The sequence below is a fragment of the Barbus barbus genome (assembly GCF_936440315.1).
Source record: "Barbus barbus genome assembly, chromosome: 5".
Classification (NCBI taxonomy): domain Eukaryota; kingdom Metazoa; phylum Chordata; class Actinopteri; order Cypriniformes; family Cyprinidae; genus Barbus; species Barbus barbus.
Window position 1 is genome coordinate 32,392,598 of NC_136733.1, and position 17,384 is coordinate 32,409,981.

Sequence of the window (17,384 nt, forward strand, 5' to 3'; positions counted from 1 at the left end):
GCTTCTACACCTAAAACAAGCTGTTGTTTTTGTGTGTAGAGGTGATCTTGTGTGTTTATGTGCATATAAATGTGTCTGGCACAGAAATTCCAGCTTTTTTTCTTTCTTTTTTTTATCCATAAGGGAGTTTGGTCAGCTGGCTGTTGAGCTGCTCGATCAGTCGTATAAGCAGGATGAACAGATGGCCATGAAGCTGTTAACGTACGAGCTGAAGAACTGGAGTAATGCCACCTGTCTGCAGCTGGCAGTGGCTGCCAAGCACAGGGACTTCATTGCCCACACCTGTAGCCAAATGCTTCTCACCGACATGTGGATGGGACGTCTGCGTATGCGCAAGAACTCTGGCCTAAAGGTCAGATTCGGGAGAAAGATTGTCTCGTTGATTTACACACAGTAATATCAGTCACTGAAGACAGCTTACTCTGGGTTCATATTTTTTTTTATATAAAATATGGTATATATTCAACATACCATATATATTTGGTGAAACTTCCTGCCAAAGTGAGTCTTTTCATAGCTGAATCTGTCATTTGCGTTGTATTTACCAAGTCCTCATCTATATGAGACTAGCAACTGTTGTTTCAGCATTTTAATAGATTTCTTAATCACCAGTCTAATTATCATTCTTACTCGAGAGACAGCAAAATGACAAGAATGTTTGAGATATGCAAATTAAACTGGTTGGCTATGCACAGAAATTAAATTAACAAAGTAATGGAAAAAAATACTTTGTTTTTAATGAAGACGGTATCCAGGATGTGAGAGGACAAATTTGACATGATCGCCTTAGACTAGTCCATCAAAAGTCTCTCAAAAAAACATCCAGTACCTGTTGTTCTTGTTACAGCTCCTGATTAAATGTTTTCAACTGTGTTAATAATAAGAAATGTTTCTTGAACACCAAATCAGCACAGAATTCAAAAATCAGAAATAATGCTGAAAATTCAGCTTTGCTATCACAGGAATAAATGACCTTTTAAAACATTTTAAAATAGAAAACAGTTATTTTAAATTGTAATAAAATTCCAGTTTTTACTGAGGAAATAAATGCAGCCGACCCCAGACTTTTACACATGAACAGTCAAAGCTTCAACCTTTAGACATATTATCAGACAAACATTATGCTTCATACTGTATATCAGTCCCTAAAAACAAGCTGTGCAGGGCTTCTCCTTGCATTTCTCTTGCTTTCTGCATGAATTATTTCTGCCTTTGGTTCAGACCTCAGTGGTGATATTGGTGTTTCATGTCTCACAGGTGCTATTGTATCAGAGTGAGACCGGTATTTCATCACCACAAGCATTGTGTGACTGCTGGAACTGGTCTACAGAGTACTAAATAATGGAAAGTAACAGTGGATTTTTCTCTTAAGCTCTGTGTTTGTTTGTTTCGTCCACCAGGTTATCTTAGGCCTTCTTCTGCCCCCCTCCATATTGAGTCTTGAGTTTAAAAATAAGGACGAGATGTCGTATATGCCTCAGGATCAGGACACCTACCTGCAGGAGAAGGATGTGGATGAACCTGAGAAACAAGCTAAGGAGAAAGAGGAGGAAGACATGGAGTTCACAGTAAGATCTTACTGTGAGACGCAGTACAACTCCGTGGTGAGAGCATCCACCTTAGCCTCGTTTCTTAGCTTGTAGTCTAACGCACATACACACACACGTACACACACATTTAGGCACATCTGCTCTGCTCTGCTCTGCTCTGCGAAAATCCTGTCCCCAATTTGGCCTCTCAAATATGCTTCCGGCTTGATTTTGTTGTTGTTCCTCAAATCCGTGGTTCTTCTTCTTAGAGATCCGTACCAACCCTGCCGTTTTTCTGACTTCCCCACCTTACACCCTTTTTTCCGTTCCTCGTTGTCAAAGCGAAGACGCGTGGTTGTGGAGTTGTAGCGTGTCTCCGTCTGCCTCTGTCCTTGTCTCGTCTCTATTTCTTTTCTTTTAGCGAGGGTCTCATCTGAAGTACGGTACTGTGACTGAATGCTGCCTGTTTTTATATAATTCACGCATATACGACACCATTGTGCATGTTGAAGGCGTGTTTTGCATTATGTTAGCAGCCTTGATCTGACATCTCCATGACGACAACCTTCACTTTTAAGTTGAACCAGAAGTGCCTTCTTTCTTTTACATTAAAACTGCACGGATACTGTTGTTCAATCTTCCATTGTAAACTATCAAGTGTTGCTCTAAAGCAGTGGCTCTTGAACTGTTTCAGGTGGCGGACCACTTAAACAGCACCAGATATAGGGGAAACAACAACTAGTGTACAAATTAGCCTTTACTTTGACCCTTTATCTTGAAATTGTCTAAATTTTACGGATCCATAATGTTGTTATTGTGTTGAAATTACCCATACTGCTATGTTTAACTAATCAGCCCAAATGAGCCGTGTTTGCTAACAAAGAAGTTAGATTGAACAATTACACTACTATATTACTAACTTTTTTTATGTTCACCAATGAACTGTAACATTTATTTGATCAAGGTATAATCATAAATATTGTAAAATATTACAGTTGTTTGAAATGGTTTATTTTTTATATATATTTTAAAATAAAAATGTTACCTGCAACTGCAAATCCCTGTTTTCAGCCATTATTCTATTTACTAAAAAAAACTAAAAACTTGTTAAATATTCATTAAGAGATTCTTCTGATGTGTACGTTTGGTAATGGAAAAACTTTTCTTATTAATAGTACAGTCTAAAATTATTTTGCTGCTTAATGAAGTGTTTAAATAGCAGTCTCTTTTTTTTCAGTTGCTAAAGTATTGTGCACTTGCATTTCTTGCATGTAACTGTACACTTTGAAGTCAAATTTCAATTTTAAAAATAGCCAAACTCTACAATGTCTTTCTAGAAACACACCAGTCTTTTGTTCTTTTGAGAGATGAAGGCTGTTCTGTACACTGACTAAACAACACAGAGAGACGAGGATGGCCCAGATGAACAAGAAAAACAGACTGGTGTTATACCAGTGCAGTCTTATAAATATCTCATAAACTGACAACTAGAAAGCTTAAGCTCTCAGTGCTGCACAGGACAAACAGGGAGTTTGAATAATAAAGAAGACATATTAAATTAGACTAGACTATTAAATTTAATGCATCATAAGTGTTGATTTCTTTCAAAAACATTGAAATGTCTTAGTGTTTTGATACCTTTGAATAGTAGTGCACATTACTCTTCAAAAGTTTGGGATCAGTAACTTATACTTCTAAGAAATTAATACTTTTATTTCAGAAAGAGGCATTAAATTGATCAAAGTGATTGCAAAGACATTTGTAATATCATAATAAGAAAGTTCATAGTATTTATTTAAAAAAAAAAAAAATCCTGGAAAAAATGTATCACGAATATATTAAGCAGCACAACTGTTTTCAAAATGAATAATAAGAAGAAATGTTTCTTATGCACCAGATCAGTATATTAATATGATTTCTTGAAGGATAAAGGCCATCTCAAGAATAAATTACATTTTACAATATATTAAAATAGAAAACAGTTCCTTTAAAATGACTGTTACTGTATTTTAAATCAAATAAATGCAGCCTTGATAAGCATAAAAGATTTTATTCAAAAAATATTTAAAATCTTCAAAGTTCTTAAAGTAGTTTACAGTATATACGTTACATTATTAAAGACAACAAAAAGATCAGTTTAAAATGCCAGTTACAGTAATTCATTGTTTTGAGGTTATTAATCAGTCATTGTTGGTGCTTTCTGTCAGTTACATATTTATTTAGTTTTTTAGTTTTTTTAAATCAGCCAATCAACTTGGAATCCTCTACAGTTTGAGAACTACTGCTCTAAAGAAACAGGTCAGCCCAAGACACTAGTTTAAAAATGTAGTCCAAGACTTACTAAGGGAAAACAACTGAGAAGGACTACATTTTTCAAAACGTGACTGGGTTGACCTGATCTTATACAACACGGTTCCAAAAACTGAAGCTTTGCCCCTAACTTCACTATGAAGATACTGTAGATATGTGAGGTTACAACACAAGATGACAATTGTATTGCAATTTATCTGAATGCTCTTCCGGAAAGTGCCCTGTTATTGCAATATTTTTTCTCTGATGTAACATTGAAACGTCAAAATTAGATCTTCCTGTGGGTAACATAAGCTGTGAAATAAACAGATTTCATTGCATTTAGATTAACAGTGTATAGTCTGTAAGACTGTAGCTCAACCAAATAGCTTCGTCAGAAGAAAAGTTGTTGCAATACAATTCTGCCATGATGTCCAAGAGTGCACCATATTTTTCCATTTATGGGATAAGCTCCCCACTCTTGGATTAAGGATGTGTGCAAATAACCCATGACACTGGGCATTTTCATTCCTCTTTTCTTTCTTCCTCTCTCTCTCTATGGCACACTCTAACACTCTCTCTTTCTCTTTTTCCACACGACCATTCCCAGCAGAATCATCGATGCCCAGTTCATAGTGAATATCTCACCTTCCTCTTCGCTCAGTATTGCTATGTATGTCATACTATGTAAATGGTGTGTAAAAGTAATGCTTTCTATCTTTCTCCTCTTTCTATCCTCTGTACTTTTCCCAGGCTATGTTGGGCAACGTCAGTTCAGAAGCGTCGCGTAAGAAACAGGTGCAAGAGGTTCAGAACCGCCATCGGCTGATTCCAGTGGGTCGCAAAATTTACGAGTTTTACAACGCCCCTATCGTCAAGTTCTGGTTTCACACGGTAAAGCCCTAGCTGTGCCCTTATTTAGTATAAAAAGGCATACAGTGTTGTTCATTGTGTTTAGCATATCAAATCAATATGAACATCAAAATACCTTGTGTGTGAATTCTTCAGAGAAATGTCCTCTGAAATCTTTCACTTGCAAAGAAATCCATATCAATAGATTCCATATTAAGTCCAGGGGGAAAAATGTTCAAATGCAGGCAAGTAGAGATCAAAACAGCTGAGATTTTTTTTTATTTAGCCTCATCTATGTTTTAAATATAGGCCATGAATCTGACAAATCTCCAGGCTCCTAAAGATGAAAAATTCTGCTCCGTGTGCTGTCTCTCTTCATTATTTACTCGCTCTTTTTCTCTCTCGTTGCTCGTACTCTTCTCTCTCCCATCACAGTCACATTGTAGTGTTTTCACTGAACTGTATTTCTGTTCTCTGCTGGTCCAAGAGCGTGTAAATCTTTCAACCGTTTTCACCAAAAAATAAAAATAAATAGTTGTTTTGAGGTGAATGTGGCAGTCAGTCACCACACCAGTGTGGATGTTTACTGTACTTCTCAATCACAGATTCTAGTCTATGTCTTGGAATATATGACCCAAATAAGAATTTTCCCTGTATATTGCCATCTGAACAAGTAAGTAACAAGTCTGCCACGTTTGTTCTGACCAATTGAGGAAAAAAGCATTACAATAAATCGCGCTACCAATGGTGATTAAATCTAATGATCGTTAGCTCATATCACACCAAACCGTGCAAATTATTATTATTGTATTGTTATACTTTATTCTCAAATTATTAATGTTAACAACATCAGCATAGCTTGACTATGAGTATATTGTGTATTAACGTGCAGAGTTCAATTTCTGTACAGTCTAATATCTAATTGTCATGCCATTCGAATTTCATATTTAGAAACTCTTTTAACCCAAAAAGCAACTTATGCTCCCTTCGAACTGGTTTTCTTTAAAATACAAATCTTGTGTAATCCCAGGCTCTCTGTAATCAGCACATTTTAAACTGGAATATAATTTAATTTCATTCACATGTGTTTCATAAAGACATAATCCTTTTTGGATTACAATTCGCCATCAAAATGATACATTTAATTATTCTAGCTGCTGTGAGAAAAGGCTAAACGATCTGCCACCTGCAGGATCCTCACGAGCGATAGCCTACAAGCCGGGACAACATCTTTGTGTTTGCAGACGTGACGTAATGACGCAGTGCCATGCTCGAATTTCCTTCGAAAACCTACCCGTACCACTCAAATTAAAAAACATTATTATAAGCTAACTGTTGTGAATCGGGCTAAAGTAGGGCGATAGTTTTGAACACTGGTTATGTACTTGCTCAAATATTGATTTCGGATCATTTTTGTTTACCAAAAAAAGTTATGGACTGCAGCTTTAAAATACTGAGTCTAGAAACTGAAAAACTAAACTATACAAAACCTAATGATGATAGAGTGAAAACTAATATGATTTATTGAAAAGTAAAGATTCAATGCCATTCAAAGGTTTTGGGGTTGGTAAGTTTTTTTTGTTTTGTTTTTTTAAAGAAATGTCTTATGCTTACAAAGTCTGCTTTTATTGGATCAAAAATACATTAAAAACTGTAATATTGTGAAATATTTTTACAATTTAAAATAACTATTTTCTGTTTAAATATAAAATGTGATTGTAACGCTGAATCTGCCGCAGTTATTACTTCAGTCTTCAGTGTCACATGATCCTTCAGAAATCATTTGAATATGCTGATTTACTGAAAAAAGTATTAATTTAAAAAAATCTTACTGAACCCAAACTTTTTGAACAGTAGTACATTGAAAATTTAAATAGAAATAGAAATCAAATTAAAAATTCTAAAATTCAGAAGCTGAAACGGACCAAAGTGTTTTTTCCCGCTAATCATGATGCTGTGTCTTCCCACAGTTGGCTTATGTAGGATACTTGATGCTCTTCAACTATATTGTTCTGGTGAAGATGGACCTGTGGCCCTCTCCTCAGGAGTGGATTGTTATTGCCTACATTTTCACCAATGGCATCGAGAAGATGAGAGAGGTGAGACTTCATTAGAACTCAGTGAGCAAAGAAAATAGTTTCCTTCGATCCCTAAAATGTGGGAAAAGGTTAATTATTATTCATAAGCAATTTCTAATAATTAAATTTACATATAACTACACAGATGCTATCCAGTTAGAAACTCCAAAATGTGAACTATATACAGTCTATTACTGCCCTCTTGTGGAAATCAGTAAATGCAAATACTTTTGCTTTGTGCAGTTGAAAGAGTGTTTTGACAGGTTCATTTGCCCAATATATCCATCTTGAAATATCACCATATATTAAAATAGAAAACAGTGATTTTAAATTGTAAAAGTATTTCAGAACATTATTTTTACTCTATTTTTGGTTAACCATTTTGAAAAGGTCATTTGTCCAACATGAAGGCTTTGACTTCTCCCTTCTCTCAGATCCTCATGTCAGAGCCAGGGAAGCTCCTGCAGAAGGTGAAAGTGTGGTTGCAGGAGTACTGGAACATCACTGACCTCATGGCCATCCTCATCTTCTCCATCGGGATGGTGCTTCGCCTGCAAGACCCACCTCTGATGAGCTACGGGAGGGTCATTTACTGCGTCAATATCATCTATTGGTACATAAGACTGCTTGACATCTTTGGAGTGAACAAATACCTGGGTCCATATGTCATGATGATCGGCAAGATGGTGAGGGAGACTGATGGAGCGCTTTAACAATTGCAAAATGTCTTATGGATAAAATGGTTTCTAATGCTCTTGATCTGTCTTATTCCCTTCCTTTTCACCTTCTTCGGGGTGAACGTAGATGATTGACATGATGTATTTTGTGATCATCATGTTGGTGGTGCTGATGAGTTTCGGAGTGGCTCGGCAGGCTATCCTCAATCCCAATGAGGACCCGTCATGGATGCTGGCACGCAACATCTTCTTCATGCCATACTGGATGATCTACGGAGAGGTGTTTGCTGACCAAATCGACCGTAAGGCTGGCTTATTACTAACATTTACCTTGGGTACCGGCATGGGCATTTTGGGTATACTCGATTTCACACTCAAACACAGCACCTCAGGTTTTACGTCTCATTACTGGTCAGCTTGTATGAACAAATGCTGTTCTCTGATAGCATAAAAGTTCCCTAAGATATGATGAAACCTTCACATTTAACAGCTGTGACGTAAAGTTGTGCTTGTGTGTGTGCTCTTAAATGGTCTCGTATTCTGTAAATGGCTGCACTTATATTGTCATTACAGGATGATATGGATCAATGCTGTTGTTTCAAAATGGTCTTATGTGTTCATTGTAAGACTGCAGATGGAGAAGCATCAGCAACAGATTGAATGAGAAATTTTTTAAAATTAACAGTATATTTTGATGAGATATTTACCTTTTAGAATTAGTGATATTATATCAAAGCATAATGATAGTAGAATTGAATCTTGAAGATGAAACTGAGCTGTGACTGAACCATATTTAACCCTATGCTCTTAACTTTTGATTTAGTTTTTAACGATTCTGTGGGTGCACAGTGAAAATTGCCTGAATGAATGTTAAATTTTTTGTTCAGTAAAGACAGGAATTTTACATCATGTTTTGCCATTTTATGTGTTAATGTATTTTAATATTAAAGCTGATTATATAAAAAAATTTCAACCCTCGTGGAAGTTTGCTGTGGACCCACAATTGAGAATAATTGTGTTAGAGCACAAAATTGAAAATCATATAAAGTAGCATTGGAGTAAGATTTCCCTGGGATGTATAATGTACTTCTGATGTCATTTTTATACTAACAGTCAAGTTTCAATAAGATGTTTTTATGTTTTTGAAAGAAGTCTGTTATGCTCTCTAAGGCTGGTCAAAAATGCAGTAAAACAGTATTTTTGTGAAATATTATCACAATTTAAAATAAAAATAGTTTACTATATTTTAAAATGTAATTTATTCATGTTATGTCAAAGCCGAATCTTCCAGCCATTACTCCAGTCTTCAGTGTCACATGATCCTTTATTCTAATATGCTGATTTGGTGATCAAGAAACATTACTTTTTATTAACAATGTTGAAACCACTGATAATAATGCTTAATTAGGTAATATCATCAGTGTTTTTAACATTATATTAATATTAATGCTTAATATTTTGTGAAAACCATGATACATTTTTTTTCACTATTCTTTGATACAGTAGCATTTATTTGAAATCTAATTTTCTGACAGTCACTTACTGCATCCTTGCTGAATAAATGCATTAATTGCTTTCAAAAATATATAAATCTATCTCACCCCAAACTTTTGAATAAGTAAAATATTTAATATATGGTTGAAAATTTTAAATATGATTTGAACCATGCATCATAACCGTTTAGTTCACTCAGACTGAATAAAAGACAATCAGATGACAGTCAAAAAGATACATACAAAGGGTGAGCCTATTTCATAGTGGCAATTATGATCAGAATGAATGATTCTACCTGCTTCTAGGTTATTATGAATAATAAAGATGTTAGACTTGTATATTACCCTGTAATCCATCAGGTTTCGAAGCAGTAAGGTAGTATTTTCTCTTATAATTACATCTTGTTGCCTGGAACAAATCAGTACACTCATAGTAATGCAGTGCATCAGCCAAGAGGACTTGTGTATGAAGTGTATGCTGTAGAGTTTAAGCGTGTCTTTGTGTTTCCTCATTAAGTAGTGTGTTTGCTTGTTGTCTGCATACTGTCATTTGCTTGTTTGTGTGTGCTGAGAGATGGATGGCCCAAAGATAAGAGAGCTGAAATAACGCTTTCGTTCTTTGTTTCAGATGTGAATAGTAGGAAGCTACAGCACAAAGTGAATGACAAACTCTGGCTGGTCGAAAATTACATTCGCACTCAAGGAACTGGGCGTAACAGTGGTCCATCCCATATAGGCAATTTCCAATATATAAATTCTGCTAGATTTATCTCAGTTACAGAACCATAATACTTTCATGGTCATATCATCACCTCATCTCCGCCCCCCTGGTGGTCATTGAGTGTGCGACACCCCTGCACGGCACTGCAAGGCTAATGGCCAGGTTTCCGTGGTGGGGCAAATGTTGAAGGTTCTATGCCAGCTAAATTGTCAAGGTCCCATTGCAGTTTTTTAAAACCCCCTATCATGGAAACTGGGAACTTGAATAACGCTAAAGTCACCATCATGAACCTCCCACAGCCAGCTAGCACCAACTGGCATCCCATTACTCTGGTGGTACTTCACAGTCAGTGTAATTTCCTTCTCATTTCACAATGCAAACTGAACTTACCGTTGGAACACCCTACTGGCTTGATATTACGTGTTATGCATATCTAATAAAGCATGAGCATCCGTGCCCTTTTGCGTGTCCTCAAATAAGCTCCAAATGCTCAATGTTTCTGGAAAGACCATCTCACATGTCCATCCTTTAACAACGATGCATTTGCCTCCTCTCATCAATATGAAAGTTTTTTCATGTGGTTCAGTTGTCAGTGTTTTTGGCAGAATAAATTTGGAATTTAAAAAATAAAAAATTAAGAATAATTGCGAATTTAAGATAAACCATGTTACTTCAGTTCTCTCACTTTGGGCTTCTGAGTGTGATTTTAAATTCTGAAACTAGTAAATGTACTCACAAATATGTAAATTAATATGAACCTGACTGACTTTCCTCTCCTTGAAAGCTACAGCAACTGAACCATCCCATTTGGAAAAAACGTATGATGTATTGTCAATACATTCTAACCTGCGCTACAAGCAACCATCAAAAAGACTGCTGTACATTCAATATCAATATATTTTAAACATTGCATATGTTTAAATATATTGGGGATGCAATTTTACATATGGAATATATTTTTAATATATTTGAATTCCACAACTTGGTGCATATAGTCTTTCCATTTAGTTTTTATCCACAACCCACTTTTGACTTTGGGGTTTTTTTTTGCGCATGTGTCAGAGAAGAGAGGGAGAGATTGTCTATTTTCTAAAGTGACCGTAATTGCTAGTTGTTTGTTCATTTAAATTTTGGCAACACTGTATGGTTATTTTAACAGCTCCATGTGGCCAGAACATCACCACAGAGGAAGGAGTCATCGTGTCTCTCCCACCCTGCAAAACCGGAGCTTGGATTGTTCCCGCCATCATGGCCTGCTACTTGCTGGTGGCCAACATCCTTCTGGTTAATTTGCTCATTGCTGTCTTTAAGTAAGTTGAATTAATATTTATATTGTATGTGGTTTTCTAAACAATGGACAAGCAAGGTGACCACAAATCTTTTAATGACAAAATATTACTTAATACCAGCCTTTTGACTAAAGGCATAATTAAGTCAGGCAATCTGATAGTAACTTGCAATTGTTTCCAGTGCTTTGCAGATTTGTTTGCATCAGATCGAACGGACTGTGGGTGGTCTATGAGCACACCTTTTGAGGCTGAGATGACTTAAAAAATCTTGTATGTCGCTAATATTGTCTTTTATTTCACAGTAACACATTCTTTGAAGTGAAGTCCATCTCCAACCAGGTGTGGAAGTTCCAGAGGTACCAGCTGATCATGACCTTCCATGAACGTCCTGTCCTTCCTCCTCCTCTCATCATTTTCAGCCACATAACTATGGTCCTCAAACACCTTTGCTGTCGTTGGAGGAAACATGATGAGGATGAGCGGGACTATGGGCTGAGTGAGTGATAAAATGCTGTTGCAATATACTGAAAGCCTCAAAATGACAGCAGGAGTCATTTTGTTTTCTCAGATCATACAGCTAATGAGAGTGAAACCAACTCATGTCGACTTAAAGATTCTCTTTGATACCATCTTTTGCCAAACATGATTATTTTGTAATAGTGATACATTTCTGTTCCAAATCATAAACTTTTGTGCCTTATAATAATAATAACAACAACAACAACAGCAGCATGCGTACTGCATATTAATAAGGTGTGAAAATGGTTTAAACATTTTAAAATAAAAAGAAAAGTTAAATTAAGCAGAAAACACTTGGACTTCACTGGTATGTCACAAAAAAGTGACTGATAAAAAAAAAAAACTCTCCCCCACAGAGCTCTTCATTACTGAAGATGAACTGAAGAAGGTACATGACTTTGAAGAGCAGTGCGTGGAGGAGTATTTCAGAGAGAAAGATGACCGCTTCAATTCTTCCAATGATGAGAGAATACGTGTGACATCTGAAAGGTTAAATCATTTCAAACAACACAACAGCACTTTAACATTTTAAACTGTATTTTAAACCAGAGGTCATTGAGCATTTAATGACAAGGACCCCCAAATATGATCATCCCCTTGCAGGGGATCCCCTTCCTAAAATATATAGGCAGCTATATATTTTCATGCATACAGGCCCATGTACGCTTTGTGAGAAGAATATTAAGTTGTGCTCAGAATTATTTAATTGGCTTCAAGCCAAAGCCAATTAAAATTTGGATGACATTGCAATTTTTTCTAACCATCATTGGAGTAATTTTAGATTTATAAAGAAGAAAAACATTTTAATTCAGTTCAGATTTATTTGTAAAGGTCTTTTCACAAACATGTATTATTCCAGAACAGCATGTTAAAAAGATATTGCATTAAAAAATATCTAGTAAATATTTAAATTTAACATGTTAACTTTGAGAACCTGGAAAATTAATTTTGTAAACTCTTTTCTTTTCTCTCAAAACCCTTTAGCACCCTCTTGTGGCCCCCGGGGGTCCCTGTACCCTAGTTTGAAAGTCTGTTTTCATTCAAATGTACTGTACCAAAGACTATAGAATACCCTATGTTTAAAGGGACTTTGACTGTACACACATACAAATATACAAATTCAGTTAATGATCATTACTATCAATAATTACTTGATCATGTACACTTCTCTTCAAAAGTTTGATGTCGGTAAGAGTTTTGTTTTTGAGCTTCTCATGCTCACCAGGGCTACATTTATTTGAACAAAATTAAAGTAAAAACAATAATCAGTTGAATACATCCTTGCTGAATAAAAGTATTAATTATTAAAAAAAAAAAAAAATACTGACTCCAAACCTTTGAACAGTTGTGCATTTAGTGTAACATACTGTAAACACTATTATGTGAAGTGTAAGCAACACAACATTAATAGTTGTAGATTTTCGGAATTGGCCTCAGGAATACTCATGAAATTGTCTCTGATCACTCAGGGTGGAGAACATGGCGATGCGTTTGGAGGAAGTGAATGAGAGGGAACATTTCATGAAAGCGTCCCTACAGACTGTGGATATCCGGCTCGCCCAGATGGAGGAGATGATCGGCCGCATTGCTGTGGCACTGGAGCGAGTTGCTGGTATGGATCGAGGCGAAGTCAACAAAGCCCGGTCTAGGACATCATCTGACTGCACAGATACAAATTACATCCTGCGCCAGAGCAGTTTCAACAGCCAAGAAGGTAATTCCTACAGGCTGCAAGAGTCTCTGGAGCAGGGTGGCGAGGAATCCATTTCCCCTACATCTCCGACCGCTCTGGCCCCACGTGTCCGCAGTCACTCCTTCTACGTAAGCCCCTCCTCCAAGGATAGAATTGGAGCAGATCAAGGAGAAGGCTTCTTTAAAGACAGATTGTTCAGCCTCCATCGAGCCAACAGCTCACAGTCTGTGTCCAAAGGAGCAGGTCCCAAAGAGTCCAAGCCCACACCTTTGAATACTTTATCGGTGCAGCAGCAGCTTCGCCCTTCTTCCTGCATAGACATCTATGTTTCTGCCTCAGAGGACATCCCGCCCACTGAGAGCTTCTTGGAGCCGGTCCGGACAGTTCCATCTCTCGCTCGAGACTCATCTCTCCATTCTGAGATCATGGAGGTGGTGCTCTCAGGTGGGCGGGACTCCAGCGGAAGGGCAGGGGGCAGCGAAAGACAGTCGGATGGTACGGTCCTGTTTGAGGACAGCGCCGCCGCTGATCTATCGCTCTGCTCTGCCCACCTGCTGCCAGATACCTTGCCCCCCTGGGACCTGGACCCCTCGCCGCCACCATCGGCTGGCATTCTCGAGCGGTCTAAGAGCAGCCGTTTCCTGTCTGCAGCAGGGCCTTTGTTTCTGGACGAGCCGCCATTGGTTAAGTCGCACAGCCTGATGTTCACATCACGTGGCTACTATGGCGGCATGGGCATGCAGGTGAAGGCAGCCGAATATACCAGCATAACAGATTGCATCGACATCCGTTGCGTCTCTACCCCTTACCCTGTCCCAGAGAGGTCTGACTCCCCTGGAGGCTCTTTCACGTTCGATAAGCCTCAGGACCTGGGCGTCTCACACCCCGAGAGAGACGCCGAGCTCAGTCATGCAGAATCTGATCCGGAGGAACCCGCAGAGGGGTCAGCAGACACAGGTAAGAGGGGTCAAAGCAGCAGTGGGGGAATGGGCACAGACCTGGGCTTGGGCCTCGCGCTGGGCGCGTTTTGTTCGCCGATTTCTAGACTAGAGCGAGCAAACAGCTGCTCCTCTTCAGAGGAGTCCCACTCCAACATCTACTCCCGAAAGAGCTTCTCCATTAGTGAGAGAATGGACAAGGGTCGTGGAAGCTCAAGGAATCCTTTCCAGAAGGCCAGAGCCGGGGCAAGGCTGGAGGGTAAGACAGACTCGCTGTCCATGAGGAATCCGGCCAAACCCTCAGCATTCCGAAGTTTTGACAGCAGACACAATTACACGTGATGATGGCATACCAGTAGTGATGCCACTGTAGATCTAGTTCCTGTAGGATGGCTCTACCTCGTTTAAAATCCAAGGGCCAGTCCGTTAATTAGTACTGTCTGAGTGAGTAATTAGCTGTACACTGGAATGTTTAATCATGGGTATCAACTTTTCCGTTATACCACTGCAATGCAAAATGTTCTTTAGAATTCATATTCTCAGAAGATGACCACTGCCCTTAGGCCAACATTAGTTCCCAGCTGAGGTGAAAACCTTGAGATTAAGGGCCTGTTAACACTAAGATGAATGTTCGGTATGAAAAAAATGTCATTTGAGTGAACGGCTGTTAATGCAGAATTTAATTTTTAGAGAGGTTTCCAATATCTTTTTCATTGCACTGCAAAAAAAAAAAACTGGTCACATGCCCACAGCCACTGCTGCTACATAAACTACAACTTAAGGGGTGGTCACAATACACTTTTCGTTCCACTGACTTTCATATTCATACGTAAGCGAATAAACACTCAAAAAAATTAGCTGCCTTCCAAAGTTTAAGATTGGTCAACTCTGATATGCGACCTATAGAAGATTGGAATGTAACGGCATGACCTCATAGCTGAATTAAAAGAATATACATTTTTTTTAAGTGTTGAATTTAAGATTTTTAAAAGACGCTTTAGAGTGTGACATCGGATAGTTGTTGTGTCTGAAGAAATTGTGTATGCTCAAAGTATGATCTCGGCAACAGACTATTTTGCAGATCCTTCCTCTGATATTTACTGTTGCTTTGGAACCAACTCTTGGCTCTGTACACCTGTATTTGGTGTTGTTTGATAAACACCATAGCAAATAAAAAAAATTTAAAAAATGAATGGCTGTTTGAAAACATGTACATATAAATATGAAAAATTTGACTCTGTGTGACAAGGTGAGCTTCAGAAATGAGAAGTATTTATTAAAATAGCATTTTAAGTACCAGGGTAACATTTCTCCTTGTGTATAAGTGCCACCTACTGTCAGGGAGTGATTTTGTATTTCCATTCAGCCTGTCTGCCATTTTTTGCATAGGTCTGAAAAGACAAATTGCTTGCACGTGCAACTGAATTTTTGTGCTGAACATTTGTGTTGGTGTGAACAGGCCTTAACACAACCTTGCAATGCAACTTACTGTTTTAGCTTAGATGAGTCACCCTCGAGACAGCATGAATCATGCGCTCTCTTCATAGACTGTGTATCTCCTACAGGCCAGATAGAGTGATGGTTTAATTCCAAAACAGTTGAAACGTAAATGAAAACAGGACTTTGACAGTTTGACAGTTTTTTGTGTATACAAAGATTTGTTCTGTCAGCCCACACACCAGATTAGTTGAACATACACATATCTTCCCTAAGATGTTGAATGTAGAATATAATTGGTTTTTATTATGACAAAATTAACCTTTTGGAGCTTTGAAATACTCCTCGGCCCATGTGGGTGTATACATCTGCATTCAAAAAGCTTCATAATCTTACAGCGGACAGTAACGTTACATGAGGTGTCTGAATACAGCATAAGTTTGTGCACAATTTCCACTCTCGCTATTAAACAGAGAACACATTTTAAAGCATTAAATGATCGTGTTTTGTCTTTTGTAGTCTGTATTGTTCCAAATATATCACAGCAGGGTTCCCATTTGAGTATATCTAAATAAAAGTAACCAGCTGAACCCTACACTAACAGCATGTTTGGTATGGAATGCTAGTTTACTGCTAACTGCGCTGTATATACTTTATACTGCATACTATTTAAAATAGTATGTGGAAGAAGTAAACAGTATTTGGAAATACCTATTTAACTCAATGTTATGTCAAAATGTTAAACTCCAATTGAACAGTCAATCACATTGAATTGTCGCCTACAGTATTATGCAGTGTGTTCAGGTTGTATCCTGCAGGTAGCAGGTCATTTAAGTATTCCCATTCATACAAAAAAGTGCTACAGTGGCTAAATATATAGTAGTGTGAGAGTATTCCATTAACATTAACAAACATACTTTTCAGACTATTGCAAATGCATAGAGTTTATTTAAAAGCAAAAAGCCTGGTTGTCTTGATATAAGTGTATATTGTTTTACACAAAACAGGTAATATATGTTGACTTGCTATGCAAGACGCCACAGAGAGTCAGTAAGAAGTGTTATGCACTTTAAAGCAGGAGTTCATTATGCACACCAGTCTCATCACTAATCAACCTGATAGTGCAGTGTTTCATTTGGAAAGATATTAAAAGCACATCAGCTCAGTTGAGACAGGGATCCCTTCAATGTTAAATATGTCTTTCTCTGTTAATATGTTAACATTATGGAAGGACATAATCACTAATATATAATATTCTCTTCTATTTTCAGCAAGTTGTATGCCTTGGCAATTTAAATCTTCCTCTTTATGGTTAATCAAGATATATATTTATGTTTTGTTTATTGTTTATAATGAAGAAAAAATAATTATCATTGTGGGCATTCAGAAGGATAAGGAGATTTGACTTGTCCATTTTTAAAAAAATTGCATATAAATCAATCACTTTAATTAAAATAGAACATTTACTACTTGACAATACACTGTTTTAAATTGCTGTTTAACTTAAATCAAATGAAACCGTGCAGTTTAAAGCAATACACAAATGTACTTTGTATCTCTGGCATAAATCCAGTGTGCTATTCAATGTAGTCACTTTTCCACCACGTGTATCACTCATAGGATGTATTTTATTTGCCTTACCGATGTGCAATACTGTTAAGAGATATGAAAACATTTATTACAGTCACAGTGTTCTGAGTTGTAGAAATGTACACTTGGTGTTAGAGCTTGTATGTGAACCAAAAGCAAAATACTAAAAGACATTTTATTTTTTGTGCATAGCAGTAATTTTAATCACTGTGGTTTAATATCAATATTAGTATGACATTCACTATGTTAATCAGATTTGCTTCATTTTGTATGATTTCA

At 37.3% G+C, this 17,384-nt stretch overlaps 1 protein-coding gene across 3 annotated transcripts in view; it reads left to right on the forward strand.

The window, feature by feature from the left end:
- LOC306869695 (transient receptor potential cation channel subfamily M member 3-like) overlaps nucleotides 1-14,420 on the forward strand; it is a gene marked incomplete at both ends in the record, with an annotated part of 111,627 nt that extends 97,207 nt beyond the window's left edge. For 2 of the 3 annotated variants that reach the window (XM_079416562.1, XM_079416563.1), the window contains 11 exons: nucleotides 124-352; nucleotides 1,401-1,604; nucleotides 4,572-4,712; nucleotides 6,641-6,769; nucleotides 7,183-7,434; nucleotides 7,553-7,727; nucleotides 9,547-9,654; nucleotides 10,799-10,949; nucleotides 11,231-11,424; nucleotides 11,804-11,936; nucleotides 12,917-14,420. In XM_079416562.1, the coding sequence (XP_079272688.1) occupies nucleotides 124-352; nucleotides 1,401-1,604; nucleotides 4,572-4,712; nucleotides 6,641-6,769; nucleotides 7,183-7,434; nucleotides 7,553-7,727; nucleotides 9,547-9,654; nucleotides 10,799-10,949; nucleotides 11,231-11,424; nucleotides 11,804-11,936; nucleotides 12,917-14,420 (3,220 nt within the window). The remainder of the gene's footprint in view (nucleotides 1-123; nucleotides 353-1,400; nucleotides 1,605-4,571; nucleotides 4,713-6,640; nucleotides 6,770-7,182; nucleotides 7,435-7,552; nucleotides 7,728-9,546; nucleotides 9,655-10,798; nucleotides 10,950-11,230; nucleotides 11,425-11,803; nucleotides 11,937-12,916) is intronic. The other variant, XM_079416564.1, reaches the window with a different exon arrangement.
- Between the last annotated feature and the right edge of the window lie 2,964 nt (nucleotides 14,421-17,384).